Source organism: Cheilinus undulatus, linkage group 3 (genome assembly GCF_018320785.1).
Source record: "Cheilinus undulatus linkage group 3, ASM1832078v1, whole genome shotgun sequence".
Taxonomy (NCBI): domain Eukaryota; kingdom Metazoa; phylum Chordata; class Actinopteri; order Labriformes; family Labridae; genus Cheilinus; species Cheilinus undulatus.
Genome location: NC_054867.1, coordinates 54,188,289 through 54,212,687, shown reverse-complemented (window position 1 = coordinate 54,212,687; position 24,399 = coordinate 54,188,289). Strand labels below are relative to the sequence as shown.

At 40.4% G+C, this 24,399-nt stretch overlaps 2 protein-coding genes across 3 annotated transcripts in view; both read right to left on the bottom strand.

The window, feature by feature from the left end:
- The window catches only part of LOC121507523 (membrane-spanning 4-domains subfamily A member 4A-like), a 46,758-nt gene extending 39,967 nt beyond the window's left edge, over nucleotides 1–6,791 (bottom strand). Inside the window, exons 1-7 of one of the 2 annotated variants that reach the window (XM_041783931.1) lie at nucleotides 6,628–6,791; nucleotides 5,801–5,911; nucleotides 4,746–4,802; nucleotides 4,298–4,423; nucleotides 2,562–2,678; nucleotides 2,313–2,417; nucleotides 342–2,194 (exon numbers count right to left, since the gene is read on the bottom strand). In XM_041783931.1, the coding sequence (XP_041639865.1) occupies nucleotides 2,114–2,194; nucleotides 2,313–2,417; nucleotides 2,562–2,678; nucleotides 4,298–4,423; nucleotides 4,746–4,802; nucleotides 5,801–5,911; nucleotides 6,628–6,765 (735 nt within the window). In that variant the 5' untranslated portion in view covers nucleotides 6,766–6,791 and the 3' untranslated portion in view covers nucleotides 342–2,113. Of the gene's footprint in view, nucleotides 1–341; nucleotides 2,195–2,312; nucleotides 2,418–2,561; nucleotides 2,679–4,297; nucleotides 4,424–4,745; nucleotides 4,803–5,800; nucleotides 5,912–6,627 lie in introns of those variants that run through there. The other variant, XM_041783932.1, reaches the window with a different exon arrangement.
- A 10,331-nt stretch (nucleotides 6,792–17,122) lies between these two features.
- Nucleotides 17,123–23,068, bottom strand: LOC121504786 (membrane-spanning 4-domains subfamily A member 12-like). The gene is made up of 7 exons (XM_041779852.1): nucleotides 22,182–23,068; nucleotides 21,815–21,925; nucleotides 20,246–20,302; nucleotides 19,815–19,931; nucleotides 18,388–18,504; nucleotides 18,168–18,248; nucleotides 17,123–18,049 (listed from the first exon to the last, which is right to left on the bottom strand). Exons 1-7 carry the CDS (start codon nucleotides 22,323–22,325, stop codon nucleotides 17,969–17,971), a joined length of 708 nt encoding a protein of 235 aa, XP_041635786.1. The 5' UTR covers nucleotides 22,326–23,068; the 3' UTR covers nucleotides 17,123–17,968.
- Nucleotides 23,069–24,399: the final 1,331 nt, after the last annotated feature.

Genomic DNA, 24,399 nt, shown 5'->3' with positions numbered 1-24,399 from the left:
TATTACAGTAATTTCATCTTCTTGCTAAAAATCTATGATAAAGTTCCCCCTGTAAAAAAAAAAAAAGTAATGTAAAACAACAAAAGGAAATGACATTAACTGAAATTCAATTGTTTTTCGAAGTTGGTTTCCTTGTTTTATCGTTTTAATTCAAAAAACAAAAAGGAAAAATGGCGGCCATTATTTCTTTTTCGATTTGTGTCCAGAATCAAAAAACGAGTGAAGCTGGCCGTTTTCTTCATTTCCGTATGGTCAAATGCCCTTTCAAAATAAATTACACTTTGGTACCCTGACCTCTAACGTGGCCTTTTGGTAGAGTTTATGCAGAAATCACCTCCTGCCCCCCATCAAGAGTTCTGTTCTGCTGAGTGGCGTCATCTGTAAAGAACCTATAGGTTCATTAGACATAAACTGTTCTACTGCAAAGAACATTTTTATTTTTCATACAGAAACACTTTTATCACAACAAGCTCAGTGATGAAATCATGTTTATCATATAAGATAAAAAAAAATATATAAATCTGTGATTTAGTGTTTTTAGTCTCTGTACAGCCTCTATTAAAGTAAACACACCTCATTATTATTATCTGTTCTTTAGGGTTCATCTTCATCAGTGATGGAGTGTAAAACATTTTATATTAATGTTGTGATTTTTAATCTGTCCTTTTTAATTCATCTCATCAATGTTTGAAAAGAAATATTTGAATTTCACTCTGAGTGTTCATGTCATGTTGATATTAATATCCTGTGACTGTCATGATATTGTTTTTCTCATGGTAATCTCTTGTTATTTACATGTAAATCTCATGTTAATCTTCTGTCACTATCATTAATATCATGTTTCTCTCATGTTAATCCCATGTTGTTATCATGTGATTCTTTTTAAAGGGGTATTTTGTGAGTTTTGAAGTTGGGTGGTCTGAGATGCTTGGTTATAGTATCCTCCAGTGATTTCTGTGTCATTTGATCCTGTTGTTATTACGAGCTCAGAGAGAGCCGGCGTATAGAGGCTGTAGATGGAAACGTTTGTCTGCGTAAATTAACCAGTGTTACGTAAAAATGGGAAAAGAAAATATGTTGGCTTGCCTGTACGCTGTGTCGAAAACGTACAAAGCATTTCATTTCTCCCAAAAATCCTCTCTCTGCCAGGAAATAATTTCCAGTGCAGCTTTTGCCAGTTTGTATCTTTCCGCCGTCGCTCACTGTTATCTGCTGGTCAGCTGTGTGGGTCGCAGTGTAGCAGGGTCAAACATCGGTTACTACAGCACGTTTTTGAGTTTTTTATCCCGTTTTCTGAAAATTCAGAAGATGCCGCGTACTTGTGTTTATCCTGGCTGTTCTAACAAGCACACCTCCTGGACACCACACTGATTTCACCGTATTCCTCCACGTGACATCGGTCTTCGACAACTTTGGCTTGTTGCACTGACTATGGATATAAACACCCCACCTGCTGCTCTGAAAAAGTTTTAGCGTTTGCAGTGCCCATTAGCAGGACTTTTTACAAGGACGACCAAAACACACGCATAGGTTGAAGAGCTCCGCTGTACCTACACTTCAGGTAAGCACTATGTACTGATAGAAAATATGAAAACAAATGCACAGCCAAACGCTCATGCTTTTAACTTTTGTTTTATTATTTATGTCTAATTTCAGTACAAACGTTTGAAATGCAGACCTACTCTAGTGGTTTATATCGAGGGTAAATGACCATGTAGCTCGTATTTGTGGCAGAGATGAGTACATATTACTGAGTAAACTCCATACATTTACAGGCAAGTCCATTGCAAAGCCCAAGCCATGAAGCACAGTTTCCTGATGCCCTTCAGTCAACTCCAAACAAGGACTGAACTCAGAGGCACCAACAAACCCCACTGTTATCACTATTGAAACTCATTCTGACCAGCCCTGAACACCCCCTCCCAAGAGAGCGACCATTGACCTCTGGAGCTTTGCTCTTCCTGCTGTGAGGTCTGACCCAGAGGTAAACATATGGAGCCAACATATTTTCTTAGCAGAAATCACTGGAGACTAATGCCAGTACTAGGGCCAAGCACGTCTAACCACCCAACTTCAGAAATCCTGAAATATCCCTTTAAAGCAGGTGTTTTCTTCAGCGTGTGTAGGCCGGAGGTTCAGTGAGTCCAGGGTGGATCTGGTTCTGGTTCTCTGTGGGTTGTGGGAAGCTGGAAATCTGCAAAACAACAAAAACAAAGAGAAGAAAATGTTAATAATGACTCAACCACAGTCAGAACCACAAAGACTGATCATGTAACCATCTTTGGTCCACTCCTGTAATAATGGGGGGCTACCTGTTGGGCCGGCACAGCCATGGTGACAGGTACAGTATGTAAAGGTGGTGGAGCCTGGGCAGCCATGGCAGCATTTCCAGGGATGACGTAGACAGACGGCTGTTGCTACACAACAACATGAACAAACATCAAATAACGACACACAACAGAACAACCATCACTTTGATTCCTGCTTCCTCACAGTTTTAATTTCAGTGTTTCATGAATAAATGAGCACAGTTACAGGTAGACAGCTCAGTATGATCTCACCTGGTGGTCACAGCAGTTACAGGTAGATCTACAGGCAAATACAGAGACGGTGAGGGAAACGGCAAACTCCAAGACGTGGAACACCAACAGGATCCCTGAGAAACCCTGACTCAGTACCTGTAAGGGAAAGATGGACACATCAATCAGTCAGTTTGCATTCATAAAGCAGTTCATAACCAACCCATCAGACCCTTTCAAAGGGGGCAGGTCTAGACCATGACCTCTAGTCTAACCCGTAGTTGCTAGTAAAATGAAGATTGCTGTTCTGTTTGCTATATTTTTTCCCTTTAATAATTTGTTTAAATGAAATCCTGAATAAAATGACCATCAGTCAGATATCTGTAATGGGGCGTTTCCATTAAAAGGAGCAGCACGGCTCCACTTGGTTTAACTTGGCAGGTTATCACAGCATGGCAGGGGATTTGCCAAGACCCCCTCCTGAGTGTCATGTCATTGATTTGGAATCATGATCTCAGGCCCTAAAATTATGACAACAAACCGAAAGTTTGTGACCACAGATCTAATGATCCTGACCACTGACTCAGAGATCATGATCAAAGACCCAGAGATAATGACAGTGGGCCTAATGCTTCTAACCAAAGACTTCTGCTTGATAGACCAAGAAATCATCTGCATATGCCCACTGTTCCTGATCACAGACCCAGAGATGATGAACACAGACCTGATGCTTCTGACAATAGACCTAGGGATCATGATGAACAAGAGGTCATGACCATACACCAAAGTATCATGACTATAGAACAAAGCCCCTATCAACAGACCTATAGCTCCTGACCATAGAGTCAGAGATAGTGATTTTAGACCTAGAGAATATGACCATCCACCCAGGAATCACAACCCTAGACCTAAACCTCCTGACTATAGACACAGATGATGATGACCATAGACCTAAAGATTCTGACCACAGTCCCTGTGATTTTTATCATAAACCTAAAGCTCCTAACCATAGACTGAGAGATCATGGCCAAACACCCAGAGATCTTGACCACAGACCTAACAATTCTGATCATAGACTTTACAATTCTGACCATATATCTAAATCTCCAGCAAGACCATGTCACCACTGACGCTTCACCAATCCTCCTGTGAATATCGTGCTTCATTTGACCCTTTCAGTGAACAAACTTAACCCTAACATCCAGATACTTTATCTCCTTTACATGAGGTTCTGACTCACTTCTCACCAGGGGGAGTAATCCACTATATACAGCAGAAAACCAGGACCTCAGACTTGGAGATGCTGAACCTGAGTCATCTGCAATCCACCTCATTGTCTGATATAAGACAGATTCACCAAAATCAGTTTGACCTGCAGAATCTGTTTAGACAATCAAGGGGAGGCTGACGACAAAGCTCTGCTGAACACACCCAAATAAGACTGATAAAGATGATGATGATGATGAAGTTGAAGATGAAGATGGCATGAATGTTGGTATGGTTGCAGCAGCTGTTGGTCTTGTTGATAATTGTGAATCTTGTCCTCCTCTGGTCCTCGTCCCTGGTCTCTGTCTGACTCTTCTGTTGTTTCACTGACGTTGTTCCTCCTCCAGTTTTCTTTGTGTTGTTGTTTTATGTCAAACATCACTTTGATCAGAGGTGTGTGTGAAATTTAGAGGAACCATGCAGAGATGATAGCTGTTTATCATTTCTGTCTGTTTTTAAGTATTTTAGCTCTGATTATCCTGCAGGTGTTAAAAATACTTTTAAGAAATTACCATGTATGGTCCACAGTTGTCATCCCAGCAGTAAGTAATCACTCCTGCAACGTCAAAACTGTACAGGATGATGGCGGTAACTGCTGCTACTGAGGAAACCACATTGAAACCCATCGCAGTGTTGACCTGGAAGAGAGGAGACACATGAGAGGAAAGACAGAGCCAGACAGGTACAACAGTAATATCTATATTAGAGGTCAGAGATGATTAAATAACAGACAGCACAGGATAGGACAATAATATCTATGAAAGAGTGATAAAAGACAAAGAAACAAACCAAATACTGCCCAAAAATTTATGTAAAAAAAAAAAAAAAAAATTTTATCAGATAGATGACGTGAAATGAAGCATGCTGGGAATCCTACACTGAGTCTCATGATTTTAACAATCACATGACAGCAACACACACAGGAAGTAACAGGATTCTGGCAAACAGGAAGTCACTCACCAGACAGCGACTAAGAGATTTCCCAGCAGCCACTGTGAGCGAGCCGGAGGTGAGGTACTGAGAACGAGACACAAAACAACATTGAATAAACGATGAACTTTAACACAGAATTAGTTTGATTGTTGAAAAGACGATTATTTAGACTGAATGATGCTCGGAAAAACCTGATTTTATTTTGATAAAAAGATGTTTATTCGGAAAACTGAAACCCTTTATGGAACATTTCAATAAGCATACCCGAATTTGTTTACTGCTCACAAAATGATAAAGATTAAAAAAAGAAAAATATATTACAGAAAAAAAATGAAAAACAATATGTTTATTTTTTCCTTTTTGAACATCTAAAATTTCTGACATTTTTAAGGTTTTTTTGTATTTTGTTATCATTTTAGAATTTTTTTTTTTTTTAATCTGCAACTGTAATGGGGTTTTAGCTCCTTTCCCCCAACACTCCCCACTGTTCTCCTTGTATGAAGCCTATCCTCTTACAGACATGGGGAAACGATAGGGCTAGGAAGGTGTCGATTTTACTGCATGTGTAAATACAAAGCAACAAAAGGTGACTCTGCCAGTTTTCCTGACGAAGAGTTAAACCTGTGTGATGTCAAGACCGCCTGGAAACAACGCCCTGTGCGGGCGTGAATTCTGCCCAGACAGAGGCGTAGCTCAAGCATACCTTGGGGAGGGGCGTTGCTCAAGGATAAAGGTGCCAGTCTCCCAATGCTGGGGGCTGGCTCTGCTCTCTTGAACCCCCCCCCATGTTTACTGACTGCTCAACAGAGAAAAATTGCAACAACAGCAACATTTGAAATAAACAGTTTACTTAATTAATTACATTTTCAAAGAATGTGGTTTCTAATTTAATAGAACTTTTAGATAATGATCTCATTATTGATTTTTATAGTTAATGATGTTTGCTGTTTGTTTTTTATATGTAAATATTTTTTTTTTAAGGGATTTAATTTTACAAAGTAAATTATTCAGTTTTTCTTTTATTTATGTTTTTTAGTAATTATAATTTCATGGTTAATCAAGAAAAAAATATCAATACTCACAAAGCCGGCACCCCACACAAAGAAACCACTGTACACTCCTATGGTGTTTGCACGAATCACCATAGGGATACCAGACAAGAGGACTAATGCACCGATCATGATCTGAACCGTCTGCAGACACCACAGAAGAAGAAGAGGAAAAAAGGAAAAAAATATCATATGCTCTTATTGAAATGTATACCTTGTAATACAGTTGATCACAGGAATAATGGAACAAAACATACAGTAAATGAAAAGTAAATACTATATACTCTATCATGTAAACTAAATACTGTATACTTTATAATTTAAACATAAAGAGGGGAGTATAGAGTTCAGCTTTAGGTTTCCAGAGAAGTAGAAACAAAAGAAGATGTAATGGCATGTGTATATTTAAAAGAAGAAGTTCAACAAGGTGTAAAGGTAAAGAAAAAAAGACGGAATAAAACAATTTTTTAAAATGTTAACACTGATGTATGAAGTAGAAAAGAGGAACATTTTTTAAAACTGAAACTGACTTAAACTGTGACAAAAAAAACATTTTATCCAATATATTTAAGTTCTTTTGTAAATCAGGTGACTGTCCCATGATCTATGAAGATGATTTTAATTAGAGCTCCTGCTCCAATCAGCTGATATGACCATAAACATGTCTATTATGTGATCAACGTCTACAGTGGACTCTGATCATTTCGTTTAATGTCTCTGAAACTTTTTACTGTCTAACACAAAAATTAAATCAGAAATGAAACATAGCGGTTAATTGAAGTTTATACCTGAATCTCTGTTTTCACAATAGAATAAAATTTTCAACAATAAAACCACATTTTCACGATAAAATAACTCACCCCGATAGCCAGAGGATATCCCTCGATGAACCTCTGCGTCCCCAGACACACCCGCTGACCTTCCTGGGGACGATGAGATGGGTACACCTGGGTGACCACCACCATGCCACCCGATATGGTTGTAGCTGTCGATGACATCGTTGAGGTGAGATCGTCGGTCCAGGTGAGATCGCTGGTGACTGAGGGTTCAGGTGAGTTGTGTGTATGTAAAAACTCTCTGAGGTTAATTATTGATCAGTTTCTTCTCTGAAGTCACTGGTGTGGTTTGCTGGCTTTATTGCTGAGATACTGGAGCACAGGTGCATGATAAACAACTGTTGGTAGGTAATGAGGAAGTACTTTATGTAGAGAAGGTGGACTTTGAGCAAAAGGCATGAAATGTTCACAATCACATTTGACGTCTTCATTTAATCTAAATTAAATGTAGCAGAGTGAATAAACGTCACCAGTCATATAAATGCGTTTATACTTTTCACAGTTTAATGAGAGGTTTGTCTGTTAGTGGCCCCTGGCTCCTAGGGGTCTGGAGATAAAGACATTACAATTGTGAATCATACAAGACATACATCTAAGATGACATCCAGATGAATCATCTAATTTGAATGAGAGGTTTTGTGCACTGGAAACACCGATAAGTTCATAGAACTCAAAACATCATAGTTAACTGATTACCTTAAAAAGTTAAGTACCGAAAAACACCAATCAACCACCGGGTGGCAGTACATTCTGACAAATAAATGGCCGTTCCAAATAATGGTGGGGTGTAATTAATTCAAAGCTCCGATATGTGACTGAGATATAGAATCAACTCTCAACTCCCACTCATGGTTTGACTGTTTGAGCCCCGTAGCTCCGCCCCTCTCTTTACGTGCCTCCTCGCGGATGAGAATGTCCGCTGAATTGAATACTGACGTGGCGAAGCGTTGTGGAGTGATTTTGCTCTGCTTTTCCACTGAAACCAACGGCCCAATCACAGGCAAGAAAACACTCCATCATCATGAACAAATTCTACACAGGACCGAACACCGCCGTGATTCCGCCATTGAATCAACTTCTCACTGAGCTGAAGCTACAGCGGCTAATAGGAATGCTCCCTCTGACCTGAGCCTGATTGGCTGCAAGTACTAGCCTCCTCATTGGCTGGGGCACCCCCCTCCCTTGCTGGTTTTCTCAAGTGAGATAGCAGCGCCATGCCCCGGTACAGCGAAAAAATAAAAAGCACCACATTAACTTTAAACTGTCGTCACCTTTGTGTTTGTTTAGTTCCTTACCAGTATTTAAAGTGTTTAGAGAGCGTTGAGTTGACAGAAGAAGACAAAAGTATAACTATGGTCCTGTAATCTTTTCTTAAAAATGTAAAAGTGATATTCATACTGGTGTAAATAAATACTTCGATTAAATTTACCATATTTTTCCAATTTTTGCTAAGCAAGATTTTTGTGAGAAAGGAATTAAACGCCTGTTCCAAATAGCCGCCTGGTCCCAAATAAACGCCTGGTCTGCTCAGTGATTGAGACAAATCAACGCCCTGAATATTATTTGGTATTTTACAGTAGTACTCACTGATAAAGTGTTATCATTTCACTTAGGGTGGACTATTTTGTGCAACTGTTTGTAACAATGGCTGTTAGTGACCCACTGGACCAGTGGTTGATATTTCATGAATGTCACTGTGTGTCATTCAACATTCATTGACATTAGCGACAGTAACATCGCCCCCTATGGGTTGGACCTCTGTAATTCAGACAGCAACTTCACTCCTGGTGCAGTTTATTTTTTTCTTTTATTTAACCTTTATTTATCCAGGAGAGAACCTCATTAAGATTAAAAATCTCTTTTTCAAGAGTGTCCTGGCCAAGACAGCAACAGTAAACAGTGTGCATGAAGGTTTAATGCCCAAAGGCATTCTGGGAAAACTTTGCAGATTTGTTACAACTCAAATAAGATAGTAACTATTAGGGGTGGTGGGGGGGGTCGATACGACATAGCATTGCGATATTTTGTTTGGTGATATATCGTATCATCTCATCCAACAAGTACCGATTTTTTCAAATTAATTGCTAATATGAACTGAAGTCTTTGATAATGGAAAAACAAACCAAATTGTTTGGACAAGTGAGGTCGGCAGAGGTGATGAAGGTCATAAAGCAGAAGAAAGTTAGTACAACAAACATGGCAGCGCCAGGTGAAGGACATTAGGAACGCAAGCAGGGCGTGAATGAGATGGACATGACACATGAGGTTTGTAACAAGTGCTACATGAAAATCAAATACTGCAGAAATACGGCAATCAAATCAGCTAAACAGTTGGAAAAATGAATATTGCAGTATATGTGTAAAATATTGCTAAGGCTAAAACACAAATGCACTGTAAGAGAAAGTGATGGTTTAGGTCAGCTTGGTGAACTGATGGTACAGTTGAGAGCTAAGGCATTTAACACAGATGGGTTGCACGCTTACAAGACAACACACAGTATTTTCCATACATAGTCAACATTATCCTCGCTAAGGTTAGAGTTATAAGTGAGTGGCTCTTTTTTGTATACACTGAGGAGAACAGCTAAGGTTAATGTTAGTGAGACCACTCTTTGTTATACACTAAGGAGGCCAGGCCACAGCGGATGGGAAGTGTTGTAATTCACAGGATTCCTCTGTGGGATCCTCCTCTAAAGGGTTAAAGGCAGATACTTCTGTGTGCTCAGGGGCTTTCTTCTCACGGGGCTCACTTTTCTCTCGCTCTGCGCAGAGCAACGGTGATGACACACAGATGAGTGATATTTGTGACATTTGTAACTTTATATGTAATCTGCGGTTGTTAAGCTGTGACGTAAGCGCTCCCTGGAATTCTATTTCCAGGTCCAAACGCCCTACCATCTAAAATGCCTCAGTGTTGTGTGCCGCGATGTTTGAATCGATCGGAGACTAAAACGCGCTAACGTTAGCGGAGGCTAACGTTAGCTCATGCCAGTAAAGTCACATACGTGACAGAACTTTAACTTTTCTCTGTCAGCTGGCTACAAAAGTGTCCTCCTCATCAAGGATCGATGTGTTTCTGAATTTTAAGAGGCTTTTCTTCCTACCACAGTTGTATTAATCAGGGTGTAGTGGGGGTCAACTTAGCTTCGCTGTAGTGTTTAGTCCTTTACCCCGGCTGTTAAGAGAGATGAGTTACTGAAAGCTTTATGTCAGCTACAACCAGACAATCTGCATTATCTTGTGTATTTTTGGGTTATCTAAATGGGTAATTAAGTGATTAAGCATGCTTACGTTACATATATTCCTAAAAATGTGCTCATTTTCTTACCACTGCATTCTATTACAATAGGTTACCATCTACACTGTTAGATTTTTAACTTTTCACATTTGTTTCTCTTTCCCATACATATCAAACAAACAAGTTATATATTTCAAACTAATTATAGTGTTGAAGGGAGTATAACATTTATGTTTTTCCATTGCCAATGATTGCCTCACTGTAATTGTTGTACACATGAATAAATAATCTAAATAGATTATTAATGATTTTCTTCCCCCCTTCCTTTTTCAGGCACAAAAACTTTACCCCAAACTGCAACTCAAGGGTCAGCAGTTGGCATTTCCCGAATGGCAAAGCTGCTGGGCCAACACGATTTGCATGGAACAAGGGGAAGACCTTTCCAGGCTACCTCAGCAATACCCCAAAACGGAAGAAACAAATGGTCACAACCAGCGGTGATGATGAAGAAACAGATGAACTACACATTGCCACTGCAGAGATCCCTAGTACTTCAACAGAGAGCCCTAGTGCTAAAAACAGTTTTGTGGTGCTTGAGATAGAGGATGACATGTTGAGAAAAGAGAATGCTGAATTGAAGAAATATTTGGAGAAACAAAAGCAAACTTTTTCCTTCAGTCAAATTTCCTCCAATCCTGAGAGAGTCACAATATTTCACTGGCTAACCTGATGCTGCAACAGTCCTGTTTTTGGAAACGCTCCTTTCTAGATTTGAGCTTCAGTATCGTTCTGATTGGACTGTCCAATGTGTGCCCCTAGTCCAGTGGTTTTCAAAGTGTGAGGCGGGCCTCCCCTGGGGGGCGCCAAAGAGCTTCAGGGGAGGCACGGAACCTTAAACCTGAAAAAAGGTGATTTGCTTTGTGAACCTCTGCTGTGCACTGAGCAAAATGGAAAGACTTATAGTTACTATGGGGACTATGCTATAGAGCAGCGTTACTCAACCCTCAACCAAAGAGCCACATTTAAAAAAAAAATACCTTTGCAAAAGCCACAATCTAAGAGGTGAAAAGTGGCAAAAACAGCTTGAAGTAGCACTAAAAATAGGTCTAGGTGGCAAAAATGGTCAAAAAGCAGCAAAAAATTGGTGAAAAGGGATGAAAATGGGGAGAAAAAGTGGAATAATGTTCAGAAAGTAGTAGAAATGGGTGAAAAGTGACTAAAATGAGAAAAAAGCAGTCAAGAGTGGCAAAAATGGGCAAAAAAAAGAGGAAACAAGTGGTATGTAATGGCAAAAGGTAGTTTAAATGGGCACAAAGGGGCAAAAAAAATGTGAAAAAGGGCAAAATGGGAAAAAATGGGAAAAAGAAGAGGCAAAAATTGGGAAAAAGGAAACAAGTGGTATTTAATGGCAAAAGGTAGCTTACATGGACAAAAGTGCAAAAAATGGTTAAAGACAGGGCAAAAAATGGTTAAAGAAAGGGCAAAAAATGGGATCAAAGTGGCAGAAAGGTGTCGCAAAAATGAGCAAAAAAATTGGGGAAAAAAGGTATATTTAATGATGAAAGGTGGCTTAAATGGGCAAAAGGTGAAAAAAGGGCAAAAATGGGATAAAGGTGGGAAAAGTGGGGAAAGGTGGCAAAAAGAAGTTGTAAAATGGCCCAAAAAATATGAAAAAAGTTTTTTTTTGTAAGATTTATTTTTGGGCCTTTTAATGCCTTTATTTGATAGAGTAAGGACAGTGGATAGACTTTGTTTTTATTTATTATTATTATTTATTTATTTATTTATTTCAACTCCATTTTAATGGTTGCCACAAAAAAAATCACCAAAAATATGCTGTTTATCCTAAGCTTATTATTTCTGCTCTGCATATGGATCATCATCAGAGCTACAAAAAAGCCATTTGGACCCATGCCAAAATCCCAACAGAAAGTCCACCAGCTCCGCCCCAATTTCAAAATAAGGCCATTTTTTGGACAATTATACACTTACAACTGATGAAACTTTGGGGAATATAATTCTGTGGTCTTCAAAATGTTATGGCAACACAACAGTATCACATTGAACACGCCCCCATGAAAACAGCTCATCATGCGCCCTCCACTGCCAACAGGAAGTAATGCAAATGGGTCATTTCTGTTTTTTTCGTAATGATGCTCAAATAAGGATCGCCCTGGACACACTTCATGGGTTCCGCTACACCCCGCTATTGCCCCACAGTGGCGGTTGCGCCACACCCCGAGTTGCACTGGGGTGCGAGGGCCCTCCAGTGCTGCTTGCAGCCCTAGTTAATAGATAAAACTCTATACCCACTGGAGTTGATTGTAACACACTCACTAATGTTATCACACCAGAGTTACATGAAGTCCAGTAGAGTTGATTTTTTTAACACTGACTCTAGTGTAAGCACTGTCAACACTACTCAGTGTTCACCAGTGTAAATTTTTAACACCATACAGTGTTGCAGTAACACTGGTTCAGTTAAAAAAAAAAAGAGTAACACTTTGAAAAGTGTTAAATTAACACTATAAAGTGTGGACACATATAAACACTTTCCTAGTGTTAGTTTTAACACTATCAGTGTTAATCTAACACTGGCGATTTTGCTGTGCAGGCAAGCAAAGAAAGAATGTGCTGTTAGGGAACTGATTACACTTCCTATGCTGGGTCGCTCTGTTCTGAGCCTCTCAGATGGGAAACATCTGTTTCCCATAACCAGCAGTTTCTCTGATTACCACCGCCTTTCCCGCTACAGGAGCTGGAGGCCCTGTGAGGACAGCTAGGAGAGGTCCAACCCATTATAGCAAAATATAATATACCTACATAGAAACATTAAAAAAGTTACAGAACTGGTGCTTGGTTATCTAAAAAATGATAGTTTAACATCAAGGATTTTTTGCTTTTTTTAGGTCTGTGGTCAGGAGCATTATTATCATTTTAATGAAAATCACAGAAGACTGCTCACTGCGTTTATGTCTAATGTAAAAAGAAACTTATAGCATTCAAACATAAAAGTTATGACTGTGTCATGACCTGGCTCAGTTGGTCACAACAAAGGAGGGAGACAACACCATGGCAAAGTTTTTAAGAAAGTCTTTACTGTCAAATCAAACCAAATTAAAGGGGACATATTATGCAAAAATCACTTTTTCAGGCTTTTCTAACACAAATATGTGTCCCTGGTCTGTCCACAATCCCCTAAAGTACCAGAAAAATCCATTCCCTCTACTCTTCTTTCTCTACCTTTCAGAAAATGTGTGCAGAAACAAGCCATTCTCAGTTTTTACATCGAGTGACCTCACCAGGGGCCCTTAGCACCCGCCCCTAGGTCTGCTTGGCCCTCCCCCACTTGGGGGAAAGCTCCGCCCTCCTCTACTGATCCTCTCAGCTACTAACTGAGATGCTGGATAGCTCAGTGGGTTACCCTGCTGACTACAGTCTAGGAGATTGATGGTTCAAATCCCAGTCTAAACTTTGGGGGGAAAAAAGTGTCTGTAATATCACAAGTGCTGCATCCATTTCCTGAGAGGGGTGTGGTCGGGGGCGGAGTCAGACAGCTAACTACCACCTGAAGCCACAGACACAGAAACAGCTCATTCTGAGAAGGGCTGAAAACAGAGGGGTTTTTAGACATGCAAAAATCCTACACTGAAGTGTTTTTTCAGCAATAAACTTCACAGGCATGTTTTGGGGACCTCTGAGAACAACATAAACTTGTCTTAAAAGGGTAAAATATGTCACCTTTAAACTAAATTAAGCATTTAAATCAAATAATCAAATTAGGCAGTTTACTATTAAACTGAATTGAACCAAACTAAAGAGTCAGAAATGCCAAATTAAACCAAATTACTCAAAGTTACTTCAAATAGGATCAAATTAAATATTTACAGCATGAAGTGTGTAAATCAGTCGAGTTGGTAGTGTAGGATGTTTATGAGTGAAGATAATGTGTGTAAATGTAAAATGCAAACTGAACTAAACCTACTCTAACATAACTAAACCCAAGTGTGGTATACCTGTGTGGAGGCCAGGTCAGAGAGAGAATCTGTGACTGCAGGAGCTTAAATAACCTCCTCACTCTAAGCACAGGTGTGTGACATTACTCCAATCAATGAGCTGCAACCACAGACACACACACTCAGGCTGACAACACCAAACATCTCATGATGTCATGGACATCACAACTGTCTAAAAAATTATGTTTTTACATCAAGCATTGTGTAAAATGTTTACTATTCTGAAAATAAAAGGATTTAGTTTAACAGTAAAAAAAAAAAAAAATCATGCAGTTATATCAATCATGGGTCAAAAAATGCTTAATTTTTTTAGGGTGCTTTCACATTAGGGGCCCGGTCCCGGATCCGAGTGCACTTGAGCCCAAAGTCCGGTTCGTTTGGGTAGTGTGAATGCAAACGAACCGCACCTAGGCATCGGGCCTGGGCCCACTTGGGGAGGTGGTCTTGGGAGCAATTCAAGTGGACTCTGGCACGGTTCAGATGAGTTGTGAATGCAACCACGCTTGGATATGGGACAGAGCATCATATCAGCTTTATGACATCATCGTAAAAACTAAACTTCTTTCAACAGCGCTGCAATTTGTTCACATTTTTCCTCAATAAAAGGCGGAAATCATCAGAGTCCAGTCAATAAACGGTCTGCTAGGACTCACCTTACAGATGGACACAAGTAGGAGTCAGTGAGAGGAGGTGCAAATGCAATAAAAGTCTCCTGTCACCTCAAAAACCGCTGTATCTGCGCAGTGCCAGCCCATTTAATCCTCTGAGCTGTAGTAGATGTGCAGATATGAAGAGTGAAATTGCTGCCATCTTAAAAGTGATTTTAATCATCCATGGCTGCAGAATGGACTTTTTGCCAGGTCAAAACAAAAGCGGTCTTCACCCAGGTCATGACCCCAGCGGTCGCCATGGTAGCTTTTTCTTGTTTCCCCTCCTTTGCAGGGTTGTAAACCTGCTACGTGCATATCGCCACCTGCTGTTTCAGACCAAGTAAATACGCAAGTGCGCCCAGGCATGGTTCGATGTTGCTAGTGTGAAAGCAAGCCGGGGGGGAAGGGGGAGGGGGAGGAATTGCGCCGTGGCGCGGTTTTGAAATTACTGGTATTAATGTGAAAGCACCCTTAATTAAAAAGCCAAAGTGGTACAGAATGAAGAGCCGTTCGGGAGCTGAAGCAGCCAGCTCTTCTTGCTGAACTGAGCCGAATGATCCGGATCTCTGAAAACAGCCAGAATTCCCATCACTATTCTCCTGACCGGCCTTGGCATCAATTTTACATGAAGCTCCGCCCCTAACCATCTAAGGCAGCGGTAGCCTGCACAAGAGTAGCGCATGGGCACAACGCAATCTGTCCCTCTGATTGGCCCGTCATGAATATGACAGACAGAACGTTCCTCCAGTCACCTTCTAAAGAGTTTACTATGGGAGCTTTCCCACATGATTGTCAAATATATTCATGCAACAGATATGAGTAGCTCTAGCGTGGTCCTTCAGTTCTCAACCCACAGACATTAGGGACAGCACAATCACAACCCCAAAAACCAATCATTCTGCCAAATAATGATTCAGTCAGGCATTTCAACAGGCATCCCAGCCAACTATACTACCCCCAATTTCCATATATAACATGTGCGCCGATCATAGCCGGCGCTCCAGACTGGCAGCAGCGCGTGCCTGGAGCAGCACTCCGCTCCGCTTCGTTTCAGATACGCTGCAGGTGTATTTTCAGCGCTCGTAAATTCACTGTCGTTCAGAAAGCACCAACCATGGAAGTCACAAGTGTAGAACATCCGGTTCTTTCAAAATAAAACACAATGCACGGGCTCTGATCGTAAATCATCACTATATCAACATTACGTCTCATCCTGCAGCGAGAGCAAAGGGTCAACGAGAGGTCAGTGGGTCACAGAGCTACAATGGCGCCATTGACGAGGAAAAGTTAACTCTTGGGGATATTTAGCCAAAGAATTTTGCATAAAACCACAGATCGTTTAAGCAAACATTAACCTTTAAACTTCTTAATGTACTCACCCAATGGAAGAAGCAATAATATCATAGACTTATACTGGAAAGGATGAAAAATTAACCCCAAAAGGTAAAATAGTCCACTGTTGACATACTATTCCTGCGTGAACTCGCAGTTCTCCCATGATCTCTCCCCGCTGATCTGGGCTTGTGCGCCATGGCACAGTGCTCTAGACTTGCTTCCAGTGGGCGAGGTTGCTCGCCTTTCAGTCGGAGCAAACCCGCTGCGCTTCGGTGTGCGGCGCCCGCTGTATATGGAAATTTGACGTTAGTTGGGCTGCTGTCTGTCTCGTCAGGGACAATCTTGTAATCGAGAGTCTTAATCTCAATGAGGCTTTCCTGGTTAAATAACTCTAAATAACTAAACTAAACTGCTATCAGCAGATTAAACCTCGTGGAGTTATCGTGAGCCGGTTCATGGCCTGAACCAAACCATGGAAACAGATCATAAAGGAGCGACTGATCCAGGATTTAGACAGAGGATTTTTAATCCCATCCTGCCACTGTTTCTCTGTGAGGTTTTGTTTCTTTATTCTTCCTGAATAGTTGTCAACTTTAAAGGACACAAAAGTAGTTTAAGAATGAAGAATGTGTTTATTTTCTCACTTTGAACTCTTGTCATAGCCGAACAGCTCTAACGTGGCCTTTTGGTAGAGTTTCTGCAGAAATCACCTCCTGCCCCCCATCAAGAGTTCTGATCTGCTGAGTGATGTCATCAGCAAAGAACCTATAGATCCAGTAGACATCGACATATAGTTTGGAATTTTTTGGTCAGTTTTCATATTTTTCTGTCTAAAGTTTCTCAGACATCTTTATGTCTGGGTTCTGGTTAGTGAAGAAAATGAACAATTTTGGGAAAAACATTTAGAATTTCAGATATATGATACAGATACAGATTATTATTATTTTTTTTTTTTCAGAAAAAGCTGAGTGTTGGAAATCATGTTAATCGTACTAGATTAAAATAATTACAAATGACTGATTTAGGGTTATTTTTTTGTTTTGTTTTTTTTCTTAGAGTTCAAAGCTATTTTTTTTTTTTTTTTTACCATCATGTCTCATCTGGACTTTTTGTTTTAAAAAGCTTATAAAACATCAACCCTGTGGTCCACAGTCAAGCCATACATCCTTTTTTTTCCAGGACAACCTGGGCTTTAAGAATATATCTACTAAACAAATGTCACTTGAATTTTAAAAATGTTATAGGACTCTAAAGGCATAAGGATAAAACAAATCAGAATGTGAAACTCAGAGATTTTTATTGATAACACAGTAAACAGGAGTGACTAAGCATTTTCTTTGCACAGACTTGTTCTCCATCTCTTGTGGACAAAACAGAGAAAAAATAAACATTCTGTGACTGACAGTTTTCAGAATATCTATATCTATACAAGGAACCAGTGCATGCGCTTTATTGCAGTTAGATTCATTTGTGCCATTCCCTTAAGCAGTAGAGAAACAACTGGTCGACTGCCCCTCCCATAATGCATTGCTGCCCACTGCAGAATGCCAGAGATGGAACATGATGTATGAATATGGATTAAAAATGGATAAAAAGATGCCTATTATCGAATGTGGATTTAATTTCCAAAGACCCCGAAAAGTCACCTAAGTCCCAGCCTCGCTACAACGGCGACCTTTAGGGGTACGGAGACATCGATGGTAGCGAACAAACAAAAAAATGGTCAGCTTTCAGAGGAAAACAAAGAGTCTATGACTTATGCTTCAAAAGTTACTAACATTTTTATAAACTGTGTCACTTCCTGTTGTAGACAACAACGCTGTCCTCAGAGACCCCGGAGAGTCGGCCAAGTTCCAGGCTCACAAGAGAAAGTTCTGTAAGAGCTACAAATGCATGGAAGACATGAAGAAAGGCAAAACAGAGAGCTTTTACAGGAAAAACAGCTAGTGCCTACGATGTACGCTTAAAAAGTTACCAAGCAATTTACAAAAGGGTGTGCCTGCAGCACGGATCTGTGCAGCGTGAGCTCTAAGGGTTAATATATTTGTCTCATGTAATTATCATGTTATTCACATGTTCATTGCATGTTGTCATCATGTGATTTTATTTTAAAGCAGGTCTTTTCTTCAGCCAGTGTAGGCCGGAGGTTCATTGGGCCCAGGGAAAATCTGGTCCTGGTTCTCTATGGGTTTTGGGAAGCTGGAAATCTGTAAAACCACAAACACAAAGAGAAGAACACGTTAGTGATGATTTAACTACAATCAGAACCACAGAGACTGATCATGTGACCATTCTGGTCCACTTTTATAGTATTTAGGGGGGTACCTGTTGTGGTGGTACAGCCATGGTGGCAGGTCCAGTATGTGGTGGAGCCTGGGCAGGCGTGAAGTGGACGTATGGATGTTGCTACACAACGACACACAACATCAACAAACATCAAACAACCACACACAGAACAACCATCAGGTTTCATTTCCAGTGTTTTCATGAATAAATATTCACAGCTACAGGTAGACCTACCAGGTACCTGTCAGTATGAACTCACCTGGTTGCCACAGCAGTTACAGGTAGCTCTACAGGCAAAGATAGAGACGGTGAGGGAAATGGCAAACTCCAAGATATGGAACACCAACAGGACCCCTGAAAAACCTGAATCCAGAACCTGTAACAGACAGACGGACACATCAGAGCCGTTCCAAGGGGGCAGGTCTAGACCATGTCGTCTGTTCTAACCAGATCTGTTGCTGGGCTTTTCCATTTTGCTGGGATTTGTTGTCCACCACAGCTGAGCTACCCGTTTGACTGAGCGTCTAGAGCTGATGATGGGGCAGTGAGCCCTCCCTAATCTCATCAACAGTCGGATCTCTACACTGTTTGATCTGATTGGTTTTACATCGTTTTACAACAAAAATCAGAGCACCTGTTAGTAAATTACAGACTGTTTTTATTGTGGGTTCAATGTTTCAAAAATCTCCAGTATTTGATTTGTAAAAAGTCCAGCATTTATTTGTATATAAGAAGGGTAAAAGGTCAAACTTATACATGAGGAGGTACTGTATGCTCCTGACCACAGACCAACGGATCATGACCATCAACCTAACGCTGATAACCACAGGCTGAGATCTCGACCATAGTCCCTGTGATTTTGATCTTAAACCTAAAGCTCCTGACTAAAGACTCAGATATCCTGACAAAACACCCAGAGATCTTGACCATAGATGTAACAATTCTGATCATAGACTTAAATTTCCTGATCATCAGTGAGACATGTCACTGCTGATGCTAAACCAATCCTCCTGATAATCTCATGTTTTATTTTAGCCTTTCAGTGAACAAACTTAACCCTAACATCCAGATACTTTACCTCCTTCACATGAGGTTCTGACTCACTCCTCACCAGGGGGACTAATCCACTACAGACAGCAGAAAACCATGACCTCAGACTTGGAGATGCTGATCCTGATTCACCTGTAATCCACCTCATTACCTGATGGAGGTCTAGGAAAGATTTACCAAAACCAGTCTGGGTGGAAGAATCTGTTTAGATAATCAAGAGGCTGACAACAAAGCTCTGCTGAACACCTAAATGAGACTGATTAAAATGACGATGATGATGATGATGATGATAAAGTTAAATGTAGTGATGATTATGCTGTTGAAGATGAAGATGGTATAAATGTTGATATGGTTGCAGCAGCTGTTGATCTTGATGATAATTCTGGATCTTCTTGTCCTCCTCTGGTCCTCTTCCCTGCTCTCTGTCTGACTCTTCTGTTGTTTCATTGATGTTATTCCTCCTTCAGTTTTCTTTGTGTTGTTGTTTTATGTAATTCGTCACTTTGGTCAGAGGTGTGTGTGAAATTTAGAGGAACCATGCAATGATAATACCTGTCTTTTATTTATGCACGTTGTTCAAGTATTTTACCTCGATTTTATCCTGCAGATGTAAAAAACATCATTGAAAGAAATTACCATGCAGTCATATCCCCAGCAGGGCATGGCCCCTCCTGCAACATCAAAACTGTACAGGACGATGCCGGTGAATGCTGCTACGGAGGAAACCACGTTGAAACCCAAAGCAGTGTTGACCTGGGAGAGAAGAGACACATGAGAGGAAAGACAGAGCCAGACAGGTACAACAATAATATCTATATTAGAGGTCACAGACGGCTAAATGAAGGTCAGACAGCACAGGACAGGATGAGAATATCTGATTAAGAATCAGACAGAGAGACATGCCAGATACAGGCCAGAAATCAATGAAAAAACAAATGTGTGTTTGTATAGATGACATGAAATGAAGCATGCTGGGAAACCTACACTGATTCTCATGATTTTAACAATCACATGACAGCAACACACACAGGAAGTAACAGGATTCTGGACAACAGGAAGTCACTCACCAGACAGGGACTGAGAGATTTCCCAGCAGCCACTGTGAGTGCGCCGGAGGTGATGTACTGAGAATGAGACACAAAACAACATTGAATAAACGATGAACTTTAACACAGAATTAGATTGATTGTTGAAAAGATGATTATTTAGACAGAATATTCCTCTGATATACATGAATGTCATTTATTGTCATTGCATTGTAAAAATGCAACAAAATTACGTTTGGCAGTCTCTGTAGCAGCAAACACAGTTGTCCAAGTGATGGTTAGAAATCCGCAGCCTCACGTCATCCATCCTGCTGGCGAGGGAGCGGGCACCCGGGACAAAGATGCTCGGTACGAAAGGTTTGTGTGGGGCGGCTCTTAGCCTAGCCTGCAGTCCGGCTTGTTAGCCCCGCTTCTGCTGTCTCACACAACGCCGTCTCTGCCTCCTCCCCACTGGCTGTAGGTGTTGTGCTGCTCCACGCCCTCCTCCTGTCAGTCTCTGAGCGCTCCGTTCTCTGGACAAACTCTATCTAGAAAGAGGTAAACTCCGTGGGCACGCTGTCAGTTCTGGTGTAAGTGTAGGGCTTTGTTTTGCTGTGTTGGTATGTGCCGCCCCATGCTACCTCATTAGGTAGCATTCAGTAGTCTCCTGTTGATCAGGCAGTTGTTAGCTTTTAAGCTAGCCAGGAGTTGTGGTTGAGACTGACGTCTTCTTTTCACCTTTTTTGTGTTTTTCTTGATGGAAATTTTCCGTTCTTTCTCTCAGAGGTGTCCTGGACCATCCATCTTCTTTGTTTTCACAGGTTTCAACTCACTTCATGTTGTCAACTCAATTGTGAAAAACACTACAAGTCCAAGATATAACTTAAGAGTGCATCTCTCTTGCTGACAACTGCTCTGGTTGCCTGGCAACCACCAGGCAGCGATATATGCCTATATATACAATATGAGATATACTGTATGTGAAATATGTCAAAATTCAACCAAACCTTATTTTAGTTTAATAAATAGATGTTTACTCACATAAATACTCTAAAAACATTTGAATAAGCTGAAATCAATACCTGAAGTAATTTACTGCTCCTAAATTTGTGGAATATAACAAAACAAACAAACAAAGAAAAAGACATTAAAATTGCAAATGAGTGAACTGTTTAATTCTTTAATTAGAAATATCTCCCTTCCTTTTCAATAAAAGTAATATAAAATATCTTCTAACATTTTTTTATTTTTAAAATTAATCATCAAAAAGCTTAACTTATTTATTTAGTTTTTGTTTGTTTTTTGTACATTTGTAATTTGTCGCATTTTCTATTCACTGAAAATTTATGATTTTAATATTTTTTACAGTTTAATAAAATTATTTTTTATATGCGACTTTTTAAAATATCAGTTTACTTCATTGATCCCATTCTCAAAGGGTGTCATTTGTAATTTAATAGAACTTTTAATGACGGACATATTTAAGGTGTGATATTTTAACTTAATGATATTTTGTGATCTTTTTTACATAGAAAACATTTTGTAAGACAAAAATTTAGTCATGTTATATTGATTTATGTAAACAAATACTATGGCTTAATAAATACTCACAAAGCCAGCACCCCAAACAAAGAAGCCACTGATCACTCCAAAAGACAGCAGGTGAAACAACTTGACGATACCGAACAAGAGGACAAAGGTGCCGATCATGATCTGGACCGTCTGCAAACACAGAAGAAGAAGAAATAGACAATTAATGCTGTTGTAAATGTTGCACAGCTGAAAACAGAAAAGGCTGTAAGTTATAATCTATACACCCTATACTCTATATATACCAAATACTGTATACTCTATCATGTAAACTAAATACTGCATACTTTATGATGTAAACTTGAATGTCACTTTTCACAACAAAATAAAAATTCACAAAAAAACAAACCAACAAACAAAAACACTTTTGAACGATAAAATAACTCACCCCGACAGCCATGGGGTATGCCTGGATGAACCTGTGCGTCCCCAGACCCGCCAGCTGAACCTCCTGAGGTTGGGGTTGATTAGATGGTAACACCTGGGTGACCACCACCAGGCCACCTGATGTGGTTGTAACTGCAGATGACATCGTCCAGGTGAGATCGTTGGTGACTGAGGCTCTCTGTCTCTCAGCTATGGTCCCTATCTGTATCACTGATGTCTACTCTAATTCCAGTAATGCAGCACTCAATCCAGCAGCCTTGGGCTGAATACCAACATTAGACGCATCAGTTAACAGCAGCTCTCCTCTATGAACCTTTGCTCTTGGTGAATGTGTTAGGAAATGAGTTTAGAGATTTATCCAAAAATCCAAAGAGTCTCTTATATTTGTTGGCTAGAATAAACTATAGGAACCTTGGATGTAAACTACACTAAACTTGTAGGATCAGAGAACTTAAATATGAAGTCAAATGTCACAATCTTGTACAAAATCCTGAGAAATAATCCTAGCCCTCTGTGGCTGGAGAGTAAAAACAACTCTGTCCCAAACAAAAATACACAGTTGGAAAGAATGCTTATCCACCCCAAGATGGCAGTCCTCAGGGAAATAATCCACCAGTGGTGGTAAGAGTCCTTTTCCTGCAGCACTCTCCAAACTCAGTCCCAGAAGAAAGCAGAACAGGAAAACTGTAGAGACGTGATCCTGTAATTCCCCTCGCAGTCTTGATCCTGCTCCAAAAGAGGCCAGGGTAGAAGAAAAAGGGTTTGCTCTGGTCCTCTGTCTTTGCACTGTTGTTTTCTCACATAAACTTATTCAACTTATCAAATGTTGACGACACTCGTGGTCTGATTTCGGAGAAGTATGAATTCCCTGGAAAAGTCTCTAAGCTGTAACCTCCCCTTTTTCCACTCCAGCATCCTCTCTTGGCTCACAGTTGAGGGTGACTCATGTTAGGGCAGAACATCTGTTGTGGGCATGTCTCAACCAGCGATGGGTGGTGAGGTTTGTGGAGAGTTAGGTTTTATTTCCTGTATCAGCTTTGTTGACAAACACATGAGGACAAAATTATTAGCCCCCCATGACAATTTAATTGATTTAAATGTATTTCTCAAGTGCTGTTGAAAAAGCAAGACTTTTTAACACAGCTTATTTTAACATTTTGCTGGGTAACATCCTGCAGTCGTTTGTTGTAGTTTTAGTCTCTGACAGTCTCCTGAGGAACCCCAGCCCATTCTTTTTTGGCCAATCTCTCCAGCTCCTCCAGATCTGGCATGGACCTTGGTCTTCATGGATCCTTCCACCTTGACAAGGTTTCCAGTTCCAGACTCACTGAAGCATCCCCACAGCATAACCCTCCCACCACCATGTTTCACTGTGGGGACGCTGTTCTCTGGGTGATACGCCTCTCCCTTCTTTCTCCAAACATCTCCAACATCTCTGTGGTCAAAGAGCTCTAGTTTAGTTTCACCTGACCAAAGGTCACGCCTCCAGTCTTCATAATCCTTCTCCAGGCTGACAGGGTCAGTTCTAAAGGGGGCTAAAAATTTAGATGCTGGTAGTTTTTCTGAAACATTTTTATTTCTGTGTGCAAAGTAAAACAATGTAGACATCCAAAATAAAACCATGATGTTTGGAAAATCTGTGTTAAAACCTCTTTACTCTGTTCAACAGCACTTGGGAAATACTTGAGAAAAACTGAAATTTTCTTTGGGGGGCTAATAATTCTGTCCTCAACCGTAGCTGACTGTAAATATATAGCAGCCCATAGAGAGCGCATCTAATGCCTCTGCGTGTTCTCAATTAACCACCGCAATTCCACAAGCGAGCTTGATGCTTCACACTTTTTGCGTTTTTTTATGGATGTCATCCACAGAGCATGTGCAAAGTGGAAATCCATGCTAAATGTGCACAAAATGCGTACAGCCATAGCTAACTGTGACCTGTCCCAGTTATGCATGTACCTGTACGCGAGTCAGAGAGGGAATATTCAAAAATCAGAGCAAAATTAGTTCACTGACATGCAGATCACCCTCATTACACACAAAAGCGGTGCAATTCAACTGTTGCTGGGCAACCAGAGCAGTTGGTGTCAAGAAAGATGCACTCTTGAGTTATGACTTGGACTTGTAGTGTTTTTCACAATTAAGCTGACGATGGTCCAGAATACCTTTGAGAGAATGAACGGGAAATTTCAATCGAGACAAACAAAAAAGGTGAAAAA